The sequence below is a fragment of the Phycodurus eques genome, chromosome 10 (assembly GCF_024500275.1).
Source record: "Phycodurus eques isolate BA_2022a chromosome 10, UOR_Pequ_1.1, whole genome shotgun sequence".
NCBI lineage: Eukaryota > Metazoa > Chordata > Actinopteri > Syngnathiformes > Syngnathidae > Phycodurus > Phycodurus eques.
The window spans coordinates 28,634,091-28,650,998 of NC_084534.1; the positions used below are offsets into that span (position 1 = coordinate 28,634,091).

The 16,908-nt window shown below is 44.1% G+C and overlaps 1 protein-coding gene across 7 annotated transcripts in view; it reads left to right on the forward strand.

Annotated features, from left to right (window-relative positions):
- LOC133409170 (plasma membrane calcium-transporting ATPase 1-like) overlaps window positions 1–16,629 on the forward strand; it is a 79,726-nt gene extending 63,097 nt beyond the window's left edge. For 6 of the 7 annotated variants that reach the window (XM_061688814.1, XM_061688813.1, XM_061688811.1 and 3 more), the window contains 6 exons: window positions 570–761; window positions 3,295–3,508; window positions 4,414–4,625; window positions 5,818–5,925; window positions 6,752–6,934; window positions 14,787–16,629. In XM_061688814.1, coding sequence (XP_061544798.1) covers window positions 570–761; window positions 3,295–3,508; window positions 4,414–4,625; window positions 5,818–5,925; window positions 6,752–6,934; window positions 14,787–15,020 — 1,143 coding nt within the window. In that variant the 3' untranslated portion in view covers window positions 15,021–16,629. Of the gene's footprint in view, window positions 1–569; window positions 762–3,294; window positions 3,509–4,413; window positions 4,626–5,817; window positions 5,926–6,751; window positions 6,935–10,938; window positions 11,035–14,786 lie in introns of all 7 variants that reach the window. The other variant, XM_061688816.1, reaches the window with a different exon arrangement.
- Window positions 16,630–16,908: the final 279 nt, after the last annotated feature.

The window sequence follows — 16,908 nt, forward strand, 5'->3', positions numbered from 1 at the left end:
GACGTAATCGATCCACGGTAACCCAACACCCGCCATATCTCAACGTTGAAGGAGTGACGTCGGTGGTCCCGATGGAAAGCTCACCCCTAAAAATGTGCGGGTAAAAGTCAAACTCATCTCTGTATGAACATCCGAGTTATTAATCATCATAATAACGTAATCCCCAACAACCAGAAATGACGCTTCGGCTATTTCCAGACATCGTAGAAAGATATGAGCGGTACCATCGGAAAGCTCACCCTTCGGAACGTCGGGCGAGAAGCAAAATTCATCCGCTTAGGACCTCTTCGAACGTTATGATTCCTAATAGCTTTACTACCGATCCGTGGATTACCTGAAATCCCGATTCCACCTAAGAATGTGGGGGTAGAAAAGAAATTCATCCCTGTGCAAACTTGCGTTCAAAGGTTATGAATAATAACAATTGTAATATCGATCCGTTGAGCAGCAAAACAGCTGGAATCCCGGTTTGGATATTTCCCGACATTGTAGAAGGACGCGAGCGTTACCGCGGGCGAGCGTTTTGTTGGCGTCACGGCCCGGGTGAACCGGTATCCGCTCGCCGCCAGGGCATCGCCGGCACGGACGTGGCCAAGGAGGCGTCGGACATCATCTTGACCGACGACAACTTCACCAGCATCGTGAAGGCCGTCATGTGGGGCAGGAACGTCTACGACAGCATCTCCAAGTTTCTGCAGTTCCAGCTCACCGTCAACGTGGTCGCCGTCATCGTGGCCTTCACCGGCGCCTGCATCACGCAGGTGAGAACCGCAGCTGCCGATTGGGAGAAACATCCTTTCCGTTTCAAGAAATTCCATTCATCAATTTCAGAAAATAAATCCGCATTTCAAAAATGTCAGTTGTTTTCATGCATTTCCATGAGTCTAGAATTGAAAAAGAAAACAAATCAGTTTTCATAAAATACATTGGAAATATGAAAATGCGTCTTAAATTTTGCCAGGGTACAGTATTAAATCAAACGAATAAAAAAAAAAAACCAATGCATTCATAAATAAATACAATATTTCAATTATTTTGTATTACCACAAGTCTAGAATTTTAAATCATTATTTGTCATTTTCAGAAAATAAGTATAATATATATATATATATATATATATATATATGAATTTTTAGGAAGTTTATTGCAAATACAGTAACATGAAAATAACAGATTTTCTATTCTTTTAATTACCACTAGTCCAGATTTATTTTTAAATCAGTGTTTCAATTCATCTGAAACGAGATTACAAATACTATGACATGAAAAGGTCATTTTAAATTGCGCTATGGTATTGGTATTAAAAAGAATCAAATATTATAAATGTAATATTTTAACAATTTGCAGGACATGAGTTGCAAATAAAGTTGCATCAAAATACAGCGCTTTTAAATCCTTTGAATGCATCAACACAAGCAATGTCATTTCATTAAGCCATTCAAACCAAATGGAAAAAATGCACATTTTAATTTACAAAAAGAAAAAAAAAATACGTATATGTAATTGAGTTTTACACAAATAATAATTTGCTGAATGAAACAAATAACTTACAATATTTTTTTATTGAATTCTTAAAAAAAGTCAAGAAAACGAACAAGGTTGAAAAAGTCCCTGAGGTACAGAACATACAATTGAAAAAACCCCAAAACATTGGTAAACGTGATTACATCCACAACTCACAGCAGATTTTGACTGTCATTATTTGCTTGTATTTCTTCCGCCCACGATGCCGCGATCTGATAATGAGCGCCGCTTCCTAGCTTACCGTTTGCGTTGTCGTCTGGCGCGCGGCGGCGCCGCCCAGCCGTGCCGCGCTTTGCCGCGCCTCGCTCGGCTTCCGTTTTGGGATTACGCCGACGGTTTGAGGCGCTATTTTAGCCTCCTTTGTGACGCCGGCCGCCGCGGGCTTAGAGTAGCTAGTTATCGCTCCTGCCAGCTGTGAACTCTTTCAATTCCTTTTTCCCCCCCCCCCCCCCCCCTTTTCAAATTGTGTCAGGAGTTCACTTTAAGCGATTAGAGTCACATTAAGTCACACGCGGAAATGAAAAGACACCAAAAAAAGCCCGGCGGGCCTCAAATCGGAAGTGGCCAAACTGCCTCAAACTGCCCTTAACCTTCCAGCGAGTCCCAAGTTACTCAGGCGAAAATCAATAATAATAATAATAATAGTCGTAATGATTAGATTTACTTTCAGGACACACATCGACAAAGTCAGTCGAAGTTGTGCAGTCTTGCTGAGTCGCAGCACAGAGTGGTGCCTTGAGATGCGCGGGAGATGACTTTACAAGTGTTTTGAGATATGCGCCGTCGTTTGTTTTTTGCCTTGACTTGTGAGCACAAATGTATGGTGGCAGTGAACTCAACTCGATGGTGAACAAAAAAAAAAAAAAGAGGCTTCCAGCAGTTTCTTCGGTTTGGTGTCCAACTAAGCATAAAACCAAAAGAATTACCGCAACGTGTGTATTTGAAATGAAATGACTTTGTCTTCATAAGTTACGTTTAGCTAAATGCTAACACCATAGGCGGGCTAACAAATGCATCGGTGCTGCAATCTTTTAAGTAGGCTGTACACGATCAGGATTTTTGGGGCCGATCGCCGATCAGCGTGTTTAAAAAGCCGATCACCGATCCCATCGCAACATACCTCAAGCGAGCCTTCGACCAACGTCATTGATCGGATCGGCCAATTATGACATTAAAGCCGATCGGCATATAATGCTAAATCTCGATCGCCGATACCGATCAGCCCGATAAAATCGGTGTAGAGTCTAGTTTTAAGCGAGGAAATTGGAACACAAACGATGCAGCAACACATGTAGAAAGACATAACAATACACACAGATGTTTATTCTTGATCCTCTGTGAAAAACGACTAATATTACTGCGGCCTACGGAGGAGTTATGACTGCGTATGCCTGTTTGTCTATATTTTACTGCCCCCAGGTGGCCAAGGTGCGCACAGCAAAAGGAGCAGCACAATGTCCATTCAATTGGAGCAACAACAAAAAAATAAAAAATCGGGCAAAAGCTGTTTCATTTCTTTACATTCTATTGAATTATGTCATTACTCTATATATGTAATTCTTATTGTTTATTATTGTTCTGGTTCAAAACTCCCCCCCCCCCCCTATGTTCACCTTATAAAAGTGAAATGAACAACAAGCGAGTGTGTGAAAATGAGTCAATATAAACATCAGGTGCCTTTGAGACGTCCCCATTTCACCACCAAAAATGGAGATTTGGTTTTTCGGGGGCTTAAGTGTGATTGGTGATTTTGTTCGTTTGTTCGGTCAGGATTCGCCGCTGAAGGCGGTGCAGATGCTGTGGGTCAACCTGATCATGGACACGTTGGCGTCGCTGGCGTTGGCCACCGAGCCGCCCACCGAGTCGCTGCTCCTGCGCAAACCGTACGGGCGCAACAAGCCGCTCATCTCGCGCACCATGATGAAGAACATCCTGGGCCACGCCGTCTACCAGCTCGTCGTCATCTTCACGCTGCTCTTCGCCGGTCAGTGAGGGAGGGGCGCGAGACCAACGCGTTGGCCAAACAGAAATAGAAAAGAGGGAAAACGGGCAAAAGGATTGACAAACACGATCAGATTAATTACAAGATCAAATACACGTTTTCAAAAAAGCTTTACAAAGGAGTCACAAAAAAACGATCAACATAGGCCTGATTACGAAAAAAGATGTAAAATCCCCCCGCCCCCCAAAATAAAAAAATGTTTAGAAAATGTACCTAGAAAAGTTCAAATGCTTTACAAGATACACATTTTTCTCAAAGAGGTTGACAAAAGAATTACAAAATGATGAAATTCATTTCCCAAAATATGCAAAATGCAAAGTGATCAAATGAATTACAAATTAAAATGTAAAATTATGACAACAGATCTGATTTAGAAAATACAAATGTCCCAAAAAGATTGACAAAACATTTACCGGATGATTAAATAAATTACAAAGAAAATGTACAATTTTGAGAAAAAGATCAAATTTTGAAAATAGAAATGTCCCCAAAAAGATGTAATGCTTTACAAGATGTACATTTTCCAAAGGGATTAAGAAAAAGTATATATATATATTTTTTAAATACAATTAAGGTTTAAAGTAGCCAAAAAAGATTGGATTTAAAAAAATACAGCAAATGTTTTCCATTATACAAATAAGAAAAGATTAAGGATTTACACTCAGTCATTTATTTATAAATTAATAAGAAAAAGATCAAAGTAATTACAAAAATAGTCCTTCATTTCCAAAAGATGCCAAGAATGTAAAAAAAAAAAATGTTTTTTTAAATCGACGTTAAAGATGAAAACGTTTTTTTTGTTTCGTTTCTTTCTGTCTGTCGGCTCGATGTCAGCAATTGTTATTGATGTTTGCCTGTTTTGTTTTGTTTTGTTTTGTTTTGTGCAGGCGAGAAGTTGTTCGACATGGACAGCGGCCGCAACGCCCCGCTGCACTCGCCGCCGTCCGAGCACTACACCATCGTGTTCAACGTCTTCGTCATGATGCAGCTCTTCAACGAGATCAACGCCCGCAAGATCCACGGCGAGCGCAACGTCTTCGAGGGCGTCTACCGCAACCCCATCTTCTGCAGCGTCGTCCTCGGAACCTTCGCCCTGCAGGTGACGCGGCGGCGAAACGTTCGTGAAATGTTTGCGACCGTCGTCCCAAAACAGATGCGTTAGCCGCGCTAAGTCATCGGGTTCACAGCCAGGCCTTTGCGCAATCGTCGCTCGATAGAATACTGGAGGTATGAAATACACCAACGGGCCCACGTGCAGCCATCCAATATTTATCAAATCGATTATTCGAGTAATCCGATCAACATTGATTTTGCGTTATGAAACTGTAACAACTAACAAACGATAACACCAATGCGAAATATGCATGTGAGGTGCAGGTTTTGTTTTTGTCCCCTCGGGCCCGCCATCCTCACGTTCTTCATGGTCGTTTCTGTGACCTTGAAGGTGCGTGGCTTTAAAAGGCGGGGGCCAATGAGAGTGCAGCGTTTAGGGCTGCAGCTATTGGCTCGTTATATCCGTCCAAGAGACAAATTGAGCTCAAGTCGATTGCTGTTCTTGGCTGACTTTGGTCCTCTTTGTAATTTGGTTGCAATGTCTTTTTGTTCATTTCCGTTTGTAAATCGAGTTTTTAGCAATCTTTTTTCTTCTCCTCTTTTCACCTTTTTCTCTTTCTGTAATTGTTTCACAAAGTCTTCTTACAATCGGCCAAGCATTTGCGCACAAACCAGCACCATCTTCTTCTTTGCCTTCGGGCTCGTCCCGTTGGGGCTGGCCGCGGCGCGTCCTCCTTTTCCACGTCGGCCCATCTCCCGCATCCTCCTCTCCAACACCTACCGCCCTCATGTCTTCCCTCACGACATCCATCAACCTTCGCCGTCTCTTCAGTGCCACTGTCTCGAATCCGTCCATCGTGGCTGTTATTTGTCATTGGCTGAAGAGGATTCGAGCGTGTCCGTCACACTTGCTATCTTAACTATAATGCGTCGTAAATGGTGAAATGAAACTAAATCGACCCATTTTTACACGGTTTTACTTTACACAATAAAAAAATGTCTTTGTGATCTTGTGTATTCTATGTTTATCTTCATATCGAACATTTTGTCCACCTGTCATCTCTTTAATGAAATAGGAATTTCGGTGGAGCGTCTCAAATTTTGGGGGGCAAAATGGGGACGTCTCGCAGGCGCCTGATGGTGGTTTTGACGCTTATTTGCAACATTTTCGCCATGGTTCAACTTTGGTGTTGACGCGCGATTTGACTTCCTCCCGCCCGCCTTGTCGTCCCACGCAGATCGTCATCGTCCAGTTTGGCGGCAAGCCGTTCTCCTGCACGGCGCTGACCATCGACCAATGGCTGTGGTGCGTCTTCATCGGCGTGGGCGAGCTGCTGTGGGGGCAGGTGAGCGCGCCGCCATCTTGCCCGCGCACACACACACACACACACACACACACGCCCCTCGTGGTGGTGGACAAGCTGTTGCCATCCCGACCATGGCCATGGTAATGAGCTCAGCACATGAAAGGGACGCCCGGGGGGGTTCGGGGTGCGATGCTGCAGATGAACCCGGCGTGCGCGTCCCTCGGTGAATCCGCATGAACGCGGCGACGAGAAGAAGCAGGGGCGGCACGCTGGGTTCACGCAGAGGACAAACGCGCAAAAGATGCCGACTGACATCGTGGAGTTGGCGTTCGATCGATATAGGCCGCGTTTTCTACTGCCTATCGTGTCACATACTCTGTTCTGTTCGTACCATACGTACGCATCATCTGTTGGCGTGTCAGTGCCTCAACTTGCGTTGGCATTTCTCGTCCTAACAATGGACGTGACGAGCCGAGATTCACCTCTCAATGTTTGTCTTCTACTCAAAAGCTGTGCTGATCTCAAATCCAAGGCGATGCAACGCTGCCATCTACGGGCATCTGTCCGTTAGGACGGAGGTTTACAAACCTAAATCTCAAGCGCTTCCGTGCCGACCCGTTGAAATCGTACTTGACGAATATACTCGCCGGTGGCAGTAAACTTTTGACGTCCAGTTGACGAATAGAATTATTTGTTCTTAATGGTTTGAGAGTTGCTAATGCCGATTTAGTCTCTGAGCTTTGTTTGATTTTACACATTTTTTCTCCCACAGTAACTTGAGTGAACCGTTGCGCTTAAGCCGCCAGACTTCCTTCTGCCTCGCACGCGCAGTACGTGACTCCGCCCTTTTGTCCTCCCCTTGCAGCTGATCTCATCGGTGCCCACGCACCGCCTGAAGTTCCTGAAGGAGGCGGGTCACGGCACCACCAAGGAGGAGATCCACGAGGAGGAGCTGACGGATGACGCAGACGAGATCGACCACGCCGAGATGGAGCTCAGGCGGGGGCAGATCCTTTGGTTCCGGGGCCTCAACCGCATCCAGACGCAGGTACAACTCCGGAACTGTATTGAGACACGCCTCTTCATTCAGAAACCAGTTTTCCGTTCTTCTTAATGGTTCCTCCAATCGCGTGCTTCCGAATTGGGGGTTGGTCAATAGACGTGCTTGGAGGAGTTTGGTGTGGAATATCACATTGCATCAGATGCGTATGACGACTTCCTGTGGATCGGGGGTGTCAAACTGCGCACAAAGAACTTTTGGAGGACCATTGTTTTGCTTTGACTGCCTAAATTTTGTACCGGGGGCTAACAGAAGAGCCTGGTTCGATTGTACTTTGGAGAGGTCCATTGGAACTATTGTCTAAATTCAGTCCCAGGGTCATTTAGAAGGCTCTGTTCACGGTAGTACTTAGGAGAGATCCAGGAACCTTTGACAAAGGAAAATAGTCTAAATTTAGTTCCAGGGTAATTTCGAAGACCATCCGAGATGGTGTTGTTCTTTGGTAGAACTTTTGCACCATGGCAACTACTGTCGCAATTTAATTCCAAGGTAATTTACAAGACTGTCAAAGGGGGTAGTGCTTTGTAGCGGGTCCAGGAACCTTTGGCTCATGGGATTCATTGTTTACTTTTAGTTTCAGGGTAATTTCGAAGAACCTTCTGTTGGGGTAGTACTGTACTTTGAAAAGATCCAGGACCCTTGGGACAACAGGAACTATCATCTAAATTGAATTCCAGGGTCATTTAGAAGACCCTGTTCGGTGGGGTAGTACTTTGGAGAGGTCCGGGACCTTTGGACCATGGGACATATTGTCTAAATTTGGCTCTGAGGTAATTTCTCAGAGGTTAAAAGTAGACCCTGCTAGCATGGGAGTCGTTTCGAGAGGTCCAGGAACCTTTGGACCACAGGATATATTGTTTACATTTAGTTCCAGGTTTATTTAGAAGAACTTGCTAGTGGGGTAGTACTTTGGAAAGATCCAGGACCCTTTGGACAACGGGAACTATCGTCTTTCTTTAGGTCCCTGGAAGTACTACTTTGAGTTTTTGCAGTTTATCCACTTAGTCGTGTGTGTGTGTGTGTGTGTGTGTGTGTGTGTGTGTGTGTGGTTTTCTTTGAACATATGTTCTCTTAATTTCACACTCCGCTGCCGCGCTGAAGCCAAGCAAGTTTATTGGACGTTTTCAGTCAGTCCCCACTCTACGTGGGAGGTGTGTGTGTGTGTGTGTGTGTGTGTGGCCTCCTACAGGATTGATTAATGCTCACTGAGCATTAACTTGTGTCCACGGGCAGTCCCGTTCAGTCCCTATGGGCTTCATTAGCCTCGGCGCTAATGTCCCCCTACACACGCCTACAATAACAGCAGCCACTCGCAGCGCGCGCGCACACACAGCGGAACCACACGCACGTCAAGTTGCACCGAAAGGCGGTTTTGCTTTTTTTCCAATTCCATAAATATAATTGTGGAATTATTACAACGCATCTACAAGGTGCTTCACAGTAAAACAACCAATGTAAAATAATTCAACCTTTTTCTCTCACATAAAATGTCTCAAACATAAGTAGCTAAGTAAAAAAGGATGCAAATAAGATAATACCGGCGTCATTCCAAGCAGGCCAAAAGATAAAAGTGACTTTTAAGAGATTAGTACAAATCAAATGTGGCCCTTGAACGCAAAGATTTGCCCAGCCCTGGTCGAATGTTCCAATGTGACAAAAACCTTCTTTCTGTGACTCCCAACGGAGAAACTTCATCTTCTTCGTCCTTTTTCTTGTTTTTCTTCGTCTTCCTTCGTCTTCTTTCTAATTCTTCTTATTTCTTTTTATTTTTTCATCTTTGTCTTGTTCTTGTTTCTTTTTCTCCGTCTTCTTTTTCTTCTTCTTCTGAATGCAAATCACTTCGGAGGTTCCGGCGTGTTCCTTTTGCTTTTCGGGTTAGAGGTAGAGGTTCCGTGAGCTAACGTGCAATGCGTTCAACTTCTGAATTGTGAGCTGAATTCAAGATGGAACTGTTGCCACCGACGGACACTTCGTCGGCGAGTGATGCGGCAGACTTTTGTCACCTTCACACATCCCGCGGAGGGCAAAGTGGGCGCCGTGTTTTCTTTCTGGAAAACATTCCCTCCGGGAAGGAGAGGGAGGAGGAGGGCGACGGGGAGGGGGAATGAAAAGGAGGCGACAAAAAGTCTGCGAGCTAATTAGCTCCTTATCTCTCCACGCTCCTCTTCCTGCCGTCCTCCTCTTAATCCTGCCGACGCTGCGAGGTGTAATTGCTACGAGCTGCACCTCGCCGTCCGACGCTTATCAGTCACTCCGACTGACACGTCGGCCGCTTCTCCTTCTCGTTCGCGGGTGCTGCAAGCCTCTTTGTTCGCTCTTCCGTGTCCTCCTTCGCCTTCTATCACACCTCCTCCTCTTCCTCTTCTTCTTTGTCTTGGCTAAATGAATGACACACTTTTCCTCTCCCTTTGTGCTTCTTGTTTCCAACACTCTCGTGACCTTAATTCTCTGCCATCGTCGCTATTACTCCTTTACGACAGCGTACGCGCATATTCACCGGTCGCAAGATTAGGAACACCCGACAACCGAGACGTTGTCTGCGTCGCTTCTCGAGTCATCGCGTGGATGCTAATGCGCAAAGGTTGAACAGCGGCAAGTGCGCTTTTCTTGCTGACGATGTTTCGCCTACAATTCGAAACGCGTCTTCATTTCCAAATGTTGGACTCATTCGCCGCTTTGGACGTTTCTATACGGCAACTGGAATCTACTGCACATTCTTTGTTTTAGTAGCTTTGGTGCGATTGTTGTCACAGAAACCAATTTTCTGTGGGTCTGGAAATGTCAGTGAAAATGCGGCTGGCAGTATAGGGAACTTTGTTTCGAAAACAGCTGTTAGATAAGAAGTGTGAAGTCTCACTATGTCTCTGCTGTCGTGTCCCCCGGGGCTGTCGTCGTCGTCGTCGTCGTCGTCGACGATTTTGTTGTTGTTGCCTGACGCGGTTGATGAACGACCGTCCCGCGTGCCAACCGGCCGTTCACTTGCCTTGCCTGGCGGCAAAACGGTTCATTAGTTTTTACTCTTCCTGTGGAATGAGACCATTTTTAGGGGGAGAGATTTCAGGACATCGGTACCCACAGTTAGTAAATACCCGACTGAAAGAGTCTTTTTACTAACTTACTGTCAGGGAAACTCGGGAGGAATTTCTCCAAACAACTCGACGTTGTTTATGCATTGCGTGGTAGTGAGGAGTGCAATATATTGGAGAGACCATCGCGCAATGACAAAAACCGAAAAAGATTTGCGGCCACGTGCCTTGGATGCCAGTTGAAGCTTGCTCGCGATCGGTTTCCATTTGAAGAAGCCCTGGCAAGAATGGCAAATTCTTTTTGTGTGGCTCTACTCATGATAGACTTGTTTATCAAATGTCATGTTGCGACGTCAAACTGGCTGTAGGTGGCCGAATTTTGAAAATAACGACGAACTAACCGAGTGATTTCCGCTGGGTCTTTGATAAAATGGCCACTTCAAACCAAACGGGCAGATCTCCTGTCTTTTTGGGCATGGCTGTTGAGACTATTTTTTTGTGGGTCTGCTCATGTTCGACGTGGCTACTCAAAGTCACGATGAACGAAGAGACGAGCAATTTCAATTTCAAGAAGGATTTTGGTAAAAAAAAAAAGACCCTCAAGTGACCACCTGGAAACCAAATGCCAGACATCCTGTGCCTTTTCAGGCCTGCCTTGTTGTGGGTCTGCTCATGATGGACATGATGGCTTTAGGAGTCTGTCCAGTAATCAGAAAAGATGCTACTGTCCTTTTCAATCAAACTTTATCACATAACCATTGTAAACAGGATATGGAGGCTTGTTTTGAATGCACATTTGCTAGCGCTCCCAAAAATCACTTTAACCTCGATGACTGTTTTTCTCTGGTGTGTGCTGTTTAACTTTCTTTTTTCCAGCTTTGTCTAGCCTCGTCGTTCCGTAGGCTAACCGTCCGGCCCTTGCGCCTTACCTCGCTGCTCCATCCCTCCCTCCCTCCCTCCCTTCAGATGGACGTGGTGTACACCTTCCAGACGGGCCAGGCGGCGGTGCCCGGTGCCCTGCGCCGGCAGCCGTCGGTCGTCAGCCAGCACAATGACACCGCCGCTGCCAAAACGCTCTCTAGCCCCACTCGCTTAGGCCTTAGCGCCTCCTCCTCTCTCGGCAACTCGGCCGGGGGGTCCGCTGCCCCCGCCGCTTCTTCCTCCGCCGCTGCAGGCAGTGAGTCGGCTAACGCTACAGCTAAGGCTGGACTCTTTCTTTTTCTACTCTTTTTAACTGCATGAACGCTGCCTGCAGGTTGTCCGCATGTCATGCTAGGTAGTCAAGACAACAGTCACCCTGTACAAAAGAAATCAGTGACTCGAAATAATATACACGTCCATGGCATCCACACGTATTTGACGTTATGTAATTAATGCCATAGCTCCTTGTGCCCGTTAGTCATGATAATTGACCCATGCACGAAAAAAACCAAACCCTAAACTGGTCAAAATAATCCACAATTTTCCAAAATGTGTTTGGTGCCCATTTTTGTTCACGTGTCATGCCATCATTTCTTGCCAGTTAGTCGTAGCAATATCGTCTTGCACAATAGAAATCGACCGAACAACTACAAAAGTCAGAAAAGTCTGCGGCATGCACGGACACATGTATGCACAATGCACTCGTCGTATGATTCATGATATAGAGTTATCCATGATAACCGCCACCTTGCACAATAGAAATTAACGCCAGTAGAAATAATCCACACAGTCAAGTACAGGCATGAGCGCACATGTATAGTCAGTGTCCTGTATTATCATTAATGTGATGGCGCTTCTTGCCAGTGACTGGTGACGTCCACCGACGTGCAAAATAGAAATGAACAGGAGGACTAGAAATAATCCACAGAGTACTAAAGGCGTGCGGACAGCCTGCTGGTCACATGACTGTAAGCGTGTTTGCATGTTGTGCTGCTTTCCGCTTCTTTCTTTGCCCTTCATCTTGTGGACAGCTGTCATGCATGACTTCCTCTTCCCGCCATCTTTCTTTTGTTGGTTCTTGCTGAACGGAGGATTTATTTATTTATTTATTTATTTATATATATATATATTTTTTTTTTCTCCCTCACGTTTGAGTTCTGAATTGTTCGTTGTTGGACTTGCGAGGTTGAAGGAACAATGGAACAAAAACGTTCTGTGTGAAAACAAGCTTGTGTTTTGGTTATGTTTGCACTTCTGCCATTTTGTAACTGTGATGTTTTTGCTTGTTGTCGTGCAGACATTTTGTCAGTTTACAAACATGTTAGCATTAAGTTAAACACATTAGCGTGCTAGCTTCAAGTTAAAAACATGTTAGTGTGTTAGTATTAAGTTAAACTTGTTAGCATGTTAGCTTTAAGTTAAAAACATGTTAGTTTGTTAGCTTTGTTAAACTAGCTAGCATGTTAGCTTTAAAATAACGACATAAGCGTGGTAGTTTAAATGTCAAACTTCTGTTAGCTCACTTGCTAACTAGTTTAAAGTCATCAAACATGTTGGAGTATTAGCTACTGAGTTAAACAAGTTAGCATTTTTAAAAAGTAAAAGGTAATTGAAAGTCAAACATGGAAGTAACTATTGGTTGTACTCATTAAAATGGCATTTTTATACGTGGTACCTTGAGATACGAGTGACATGACTTACGAGTCTTTGGAAATACGAGCCATCGAACGATTTTGTGCTTTGAGTTGCCCGCAAAACCTTTACATGCGAGCGCCGTATGGTGGCAGTGAACGCAATTCATGTCGACAGACAATATAACAGTACTCACGGGGCATAAACTCTTTATCCTCTGAAGAACGACTAATGTTCCTGCGACTTACTGAGGACTCTTGACTGTCTCCGTGTACAGTGCCGTGAAAGAGTATTGGCCCCCTTCTCAAGGTCTTCTTTTTTTTTTTTTTCGTTTTCACACTTTAAGATCCTCAAACCAATGTAAATATCAGACAACGATAACCCAAGTAAACATAAAATGCTTTTTTTCAATGCTGATTTTATTGATTAAGGAAAAGAACAATTCAAAGCTACCTGGCCCTGTGTGAAAAAGTATTGCGCCCCCTTGTTAAATCATGAATTAACTGTGGCTAATGACTTTTCTGTTCATTTTCACTGGACACACCTGAGCCTGATGCCTCCATATCTCTTCAAACAAAAAATAACTTGAATAGAACCAGTTTGACAAAATGAAGTCGGCCAAAAGAGCTCAAAAGGCTGCAACAAAATGCCATGATCCAAAGAAATTCAAGAACGGACGAGAAATAAAGTCATTATCTATGGGTCTGGAAAGCTTTATAAAAGCCATTTCTAAAGCTTTAGGACTCCGTTGAATCATTGTGAGAGCCATTATCCTCAAGTAGAGAAAACATGGAACGGTGGTGAACCTTCCCAGGAGTGGCCGGCCTACAAGTATTACCCCAAGAGAACAGCAATGACTCAACCATGAGGTCACGATGGAACCCGGGACATTTAAAGAACTGCAGGTCTCCCTTGCCTCGGTTAAGGTCAGCATTCATGACTCAACAATAAGGAAGGGAGGGACTGGGCAAAAATGGCATCCGTGTAGCGTTCCAATTGCCCAAACCACTGCTGATTAAAGAGAACATAAAGATGTCTAATTTTAGAAAAAGAAAACATCGGAATGATTCCCAAGGCTTTTGGAAGAATATTCTATGGATTGATGAGATGAAAGTTGGGATTTCTGGAAGGTGTGCGTCTCGTTACATCTAGCGTTAAATGTAACGCAGCATTGCATGGTGGTGGTTTGGGGCCGCTTCGCCCCTTCAGGACCTGGACGACTTTCCGTGATTGATGAAACTCTGAATTCTGCTGGTTACCAGACAATCCTGAACGAGAATGTTCAGCCAACCGTTTGTGATCTCAAGCTGAAGCGTACTTGGGTTCTGCACCAGGAAAACAATCCAAAACACACCAGCAAGTCACCTTCTGAATGGCTTAAAAATGCAAAATCAAAGTTTTTGGGTGGCCTTGTCAAAGTCCAGACCTGAATCCGATTGGAACATCCGTGGCATGACCTTAAAGCGTTTGATCATTCTGGAAAACCCTCCAGCGTTGCTTGCAATTCACTCTTCCTTGCAATTGTGCAAGGAAGAGTGGGCGGAAATCTTTCCACAGAGATTGCCAGTTCTACAAAACGCTTGATTTCACTTGTTGCTGCTAAGGGTGGCCCAACCAGTTCTTTGGTTTAGGGGGCCAGTACTCTTTCACACAGGCCCAGGTAACTTTGAATAGTTTTTTTGTCTCCTTAATAAATAAAATCACCATTTAAAAACTGCATTTGATGTCTCCTTGGGTTGTCTTTGTCTCCAACTACCGGAGACAAATTCCTTGTGTGTTTTGGACATACTTGGCAAATAAAGATCATTCTGATTCTGATTCTGATTCTGATATTTATATTTGTTTGATGATGTTAAACATTAAAGAGGGGAAACTGCAAAAAGAAGGGGGCAAATATTCGTTCATGCCTCTGTGTCTGGTGGCGAATGAGCCTCACAATGATTAAAGCATGAAATCATGACACAAATGTATTCCTTCAGATTTCTTTACACCAGAAGGTCCACTGAATTGGAGCAAAAAAAAAAAAATTGTATTCTTTAGATTCTATTTATCGCAATGTATGTTTTTATAAAGTACAATATTATAGAGTGCTGTTTTTCTTGAAAACATTCACTGCATTCTTACTCTAGTAGAAATACACACACACAAAATAATCTCACGTTTTGTTGGCTTCCTGCTTCCCATTAAGGGCAAAACAAAGCAAAATGTTGTCTGACCTCAATTTATTTACTTTTTTTTGTTTTTTTTTCTCCCCCCAAAAGATTAAGGTGGTGAATGCGTTCCGGAGCTCGTTGTACGAAGGTCTGGAGAGTCCGGAGTCGCGGAGCTCCATCCACAGCTTCATGGCCCATCCTGAGTTTGTCCCACTGTCCGAGGAGGAAGCTCGCATCCCGCCCATCGAGGAGTCGGGAGACGAGATCCAGACCTTGCCGGGAATCTCCTCGTCCTCGTCCTCCTCCGCCGCGCCAGGAGATGCCGCCACATCGTCCGCTTAAGCTTCCTCCTCCTTCCTCATCATTATCGCCATCGCCGCACTCTCCCGCCATCTGCCCCTTTTTCACGTTCACCCAGCATCAGAATTCCCGCCACTCTCGTTTCTGTTGTTTTTGTTTTTTTTGTTTTGCAGCGGAACAGCTTCAGTGGTTTGTTAGCAGCATGTGGCTAACGACAAAAAGTCAAACCCTCTTTCTCGACTTTTTTTTTACCAGCGAAAATTCCTCATCAGCAGGTTTTTGTTAACGGGTTGTTAGCTGACGGGTAACACAAGCATGTGTTAGCATGTGGCTAATGACAACGAGTCAAACCCTCATGCCACGTGCGGGAAGCATTATGAGGATTCCCACATAGTTTCTAGGCAGGACTCGCCCCACTGGAACATGATTGGCTCCTGCGTCGCAGGAAGTGAAGGCTACGTAGGTGTAGCGAGATGACCAAAACATGTATCACATTTGTATGAAATAAAAACAGTTGTTATTGTTAGGTTTAGGGTTAGGGTTGGGGTTTAAGGCGGTTTAGGATTAAAGTTAGGATTAGGGTGGTTTAGGGTTAGTGGGAAACATTGAAGTCACAAACTTCTTTTCCCGTCTGGAAGCAGTAGGGCGTGTTCTACAGGGATACAACAGCCAATCATAGTACGGCGGCGCGTGTCCTGTGGGAATCCTAATTACGCGTGCAGGACATATCCCGTTAGCAGCTTGTGGCTAACAACAACAAGACAAACCTTCATGCCGCAACACATGCAGCAAAACTCCCACAGTTTCCTTTTTTTTTTTTTTTTGTTTCTCAGCCAAAATCAGAATGTGAACGGCTTTATATCATTAGCGAGTTATTGGCTTGTGGCTGAAAACAACAAAGAACAACAAGTTGTTAGAATGGGGCTAGCAACAAGTCAAGTACTCATTCCAGACCTTTTTTTTTTTTTTTTTCAGTTAAAATTCCTCACCAGCAGGTTTTTAACAGCAGGTTGTCATGTTGTATACAAAAAAATACATTAGAATGTAGCTAAGAACAAGTCATGAAGATTCCTCATCATTCCGCGACAAGTAGAGGAATTCCTTATAGCGGGTTTTTAGCTATAAATAAGTCAAACACTCATGCCGCGACACACGTGCTGAACTATTCCCATTAGCCTCTTGTTAGCACCATGTGGCTAACAACAACAACCACTACAAAGTCTGACTTTATTTTCCAGTGGAAATTCCACGAGAGCCGCTTTGTGCATTAGGTTTGTTAGCATCTGGCTAACAACAAAACAACAAGTTGTTAGCATGTGGCTAACGACAACAACCCAAACACTCATCCTGCCATTTTTTTTTTTTTAGCAGCAAAAAATTTTTTAGCAGCTTTTTAGCATTAGCGGGTTGTTGGCATGTGGCTAAAAACAACAAGAATGAAAAGTCAAAACAATCATCCCGCGACTCGCACGCGGCAGGATTCCCACCATCCTTGTTTCCATTAAATTTTTTTAGCAATGAAAATTCCTTGTGTGCAGCTTTAGCGGGTTGTTAGCAGCATGTTGGCTAAAATCAACAACAAAAAAACCAGACACACACAAAAAAACAGCACTGTACTTGACCATTACAAAAAAAAAAACAAGTGCGGTGATTGTGTACATACGCTTCCGCTAACGGTTGTTCTTCTAATTTTGTTGTTGTTTTTTTAAGGCAAAAAATTAGATTTTTGTGTTTCTTTATTTTTGTTCATCCTCTAACGAATGTTCTTTGTTGTGAGTGTCACACTACTACAGTCTTGAAAGAAAACCTCTTTCCTTGTTAGCGTCTCTTTTTCTTTTGCTGTTTGCATGTGAAAAGACAATGTTTACGCTGCAAATGGCGGATCTTATAGGAAAAATGACAGAAGGGGAAGGGGGGTGGCGGCCATGGT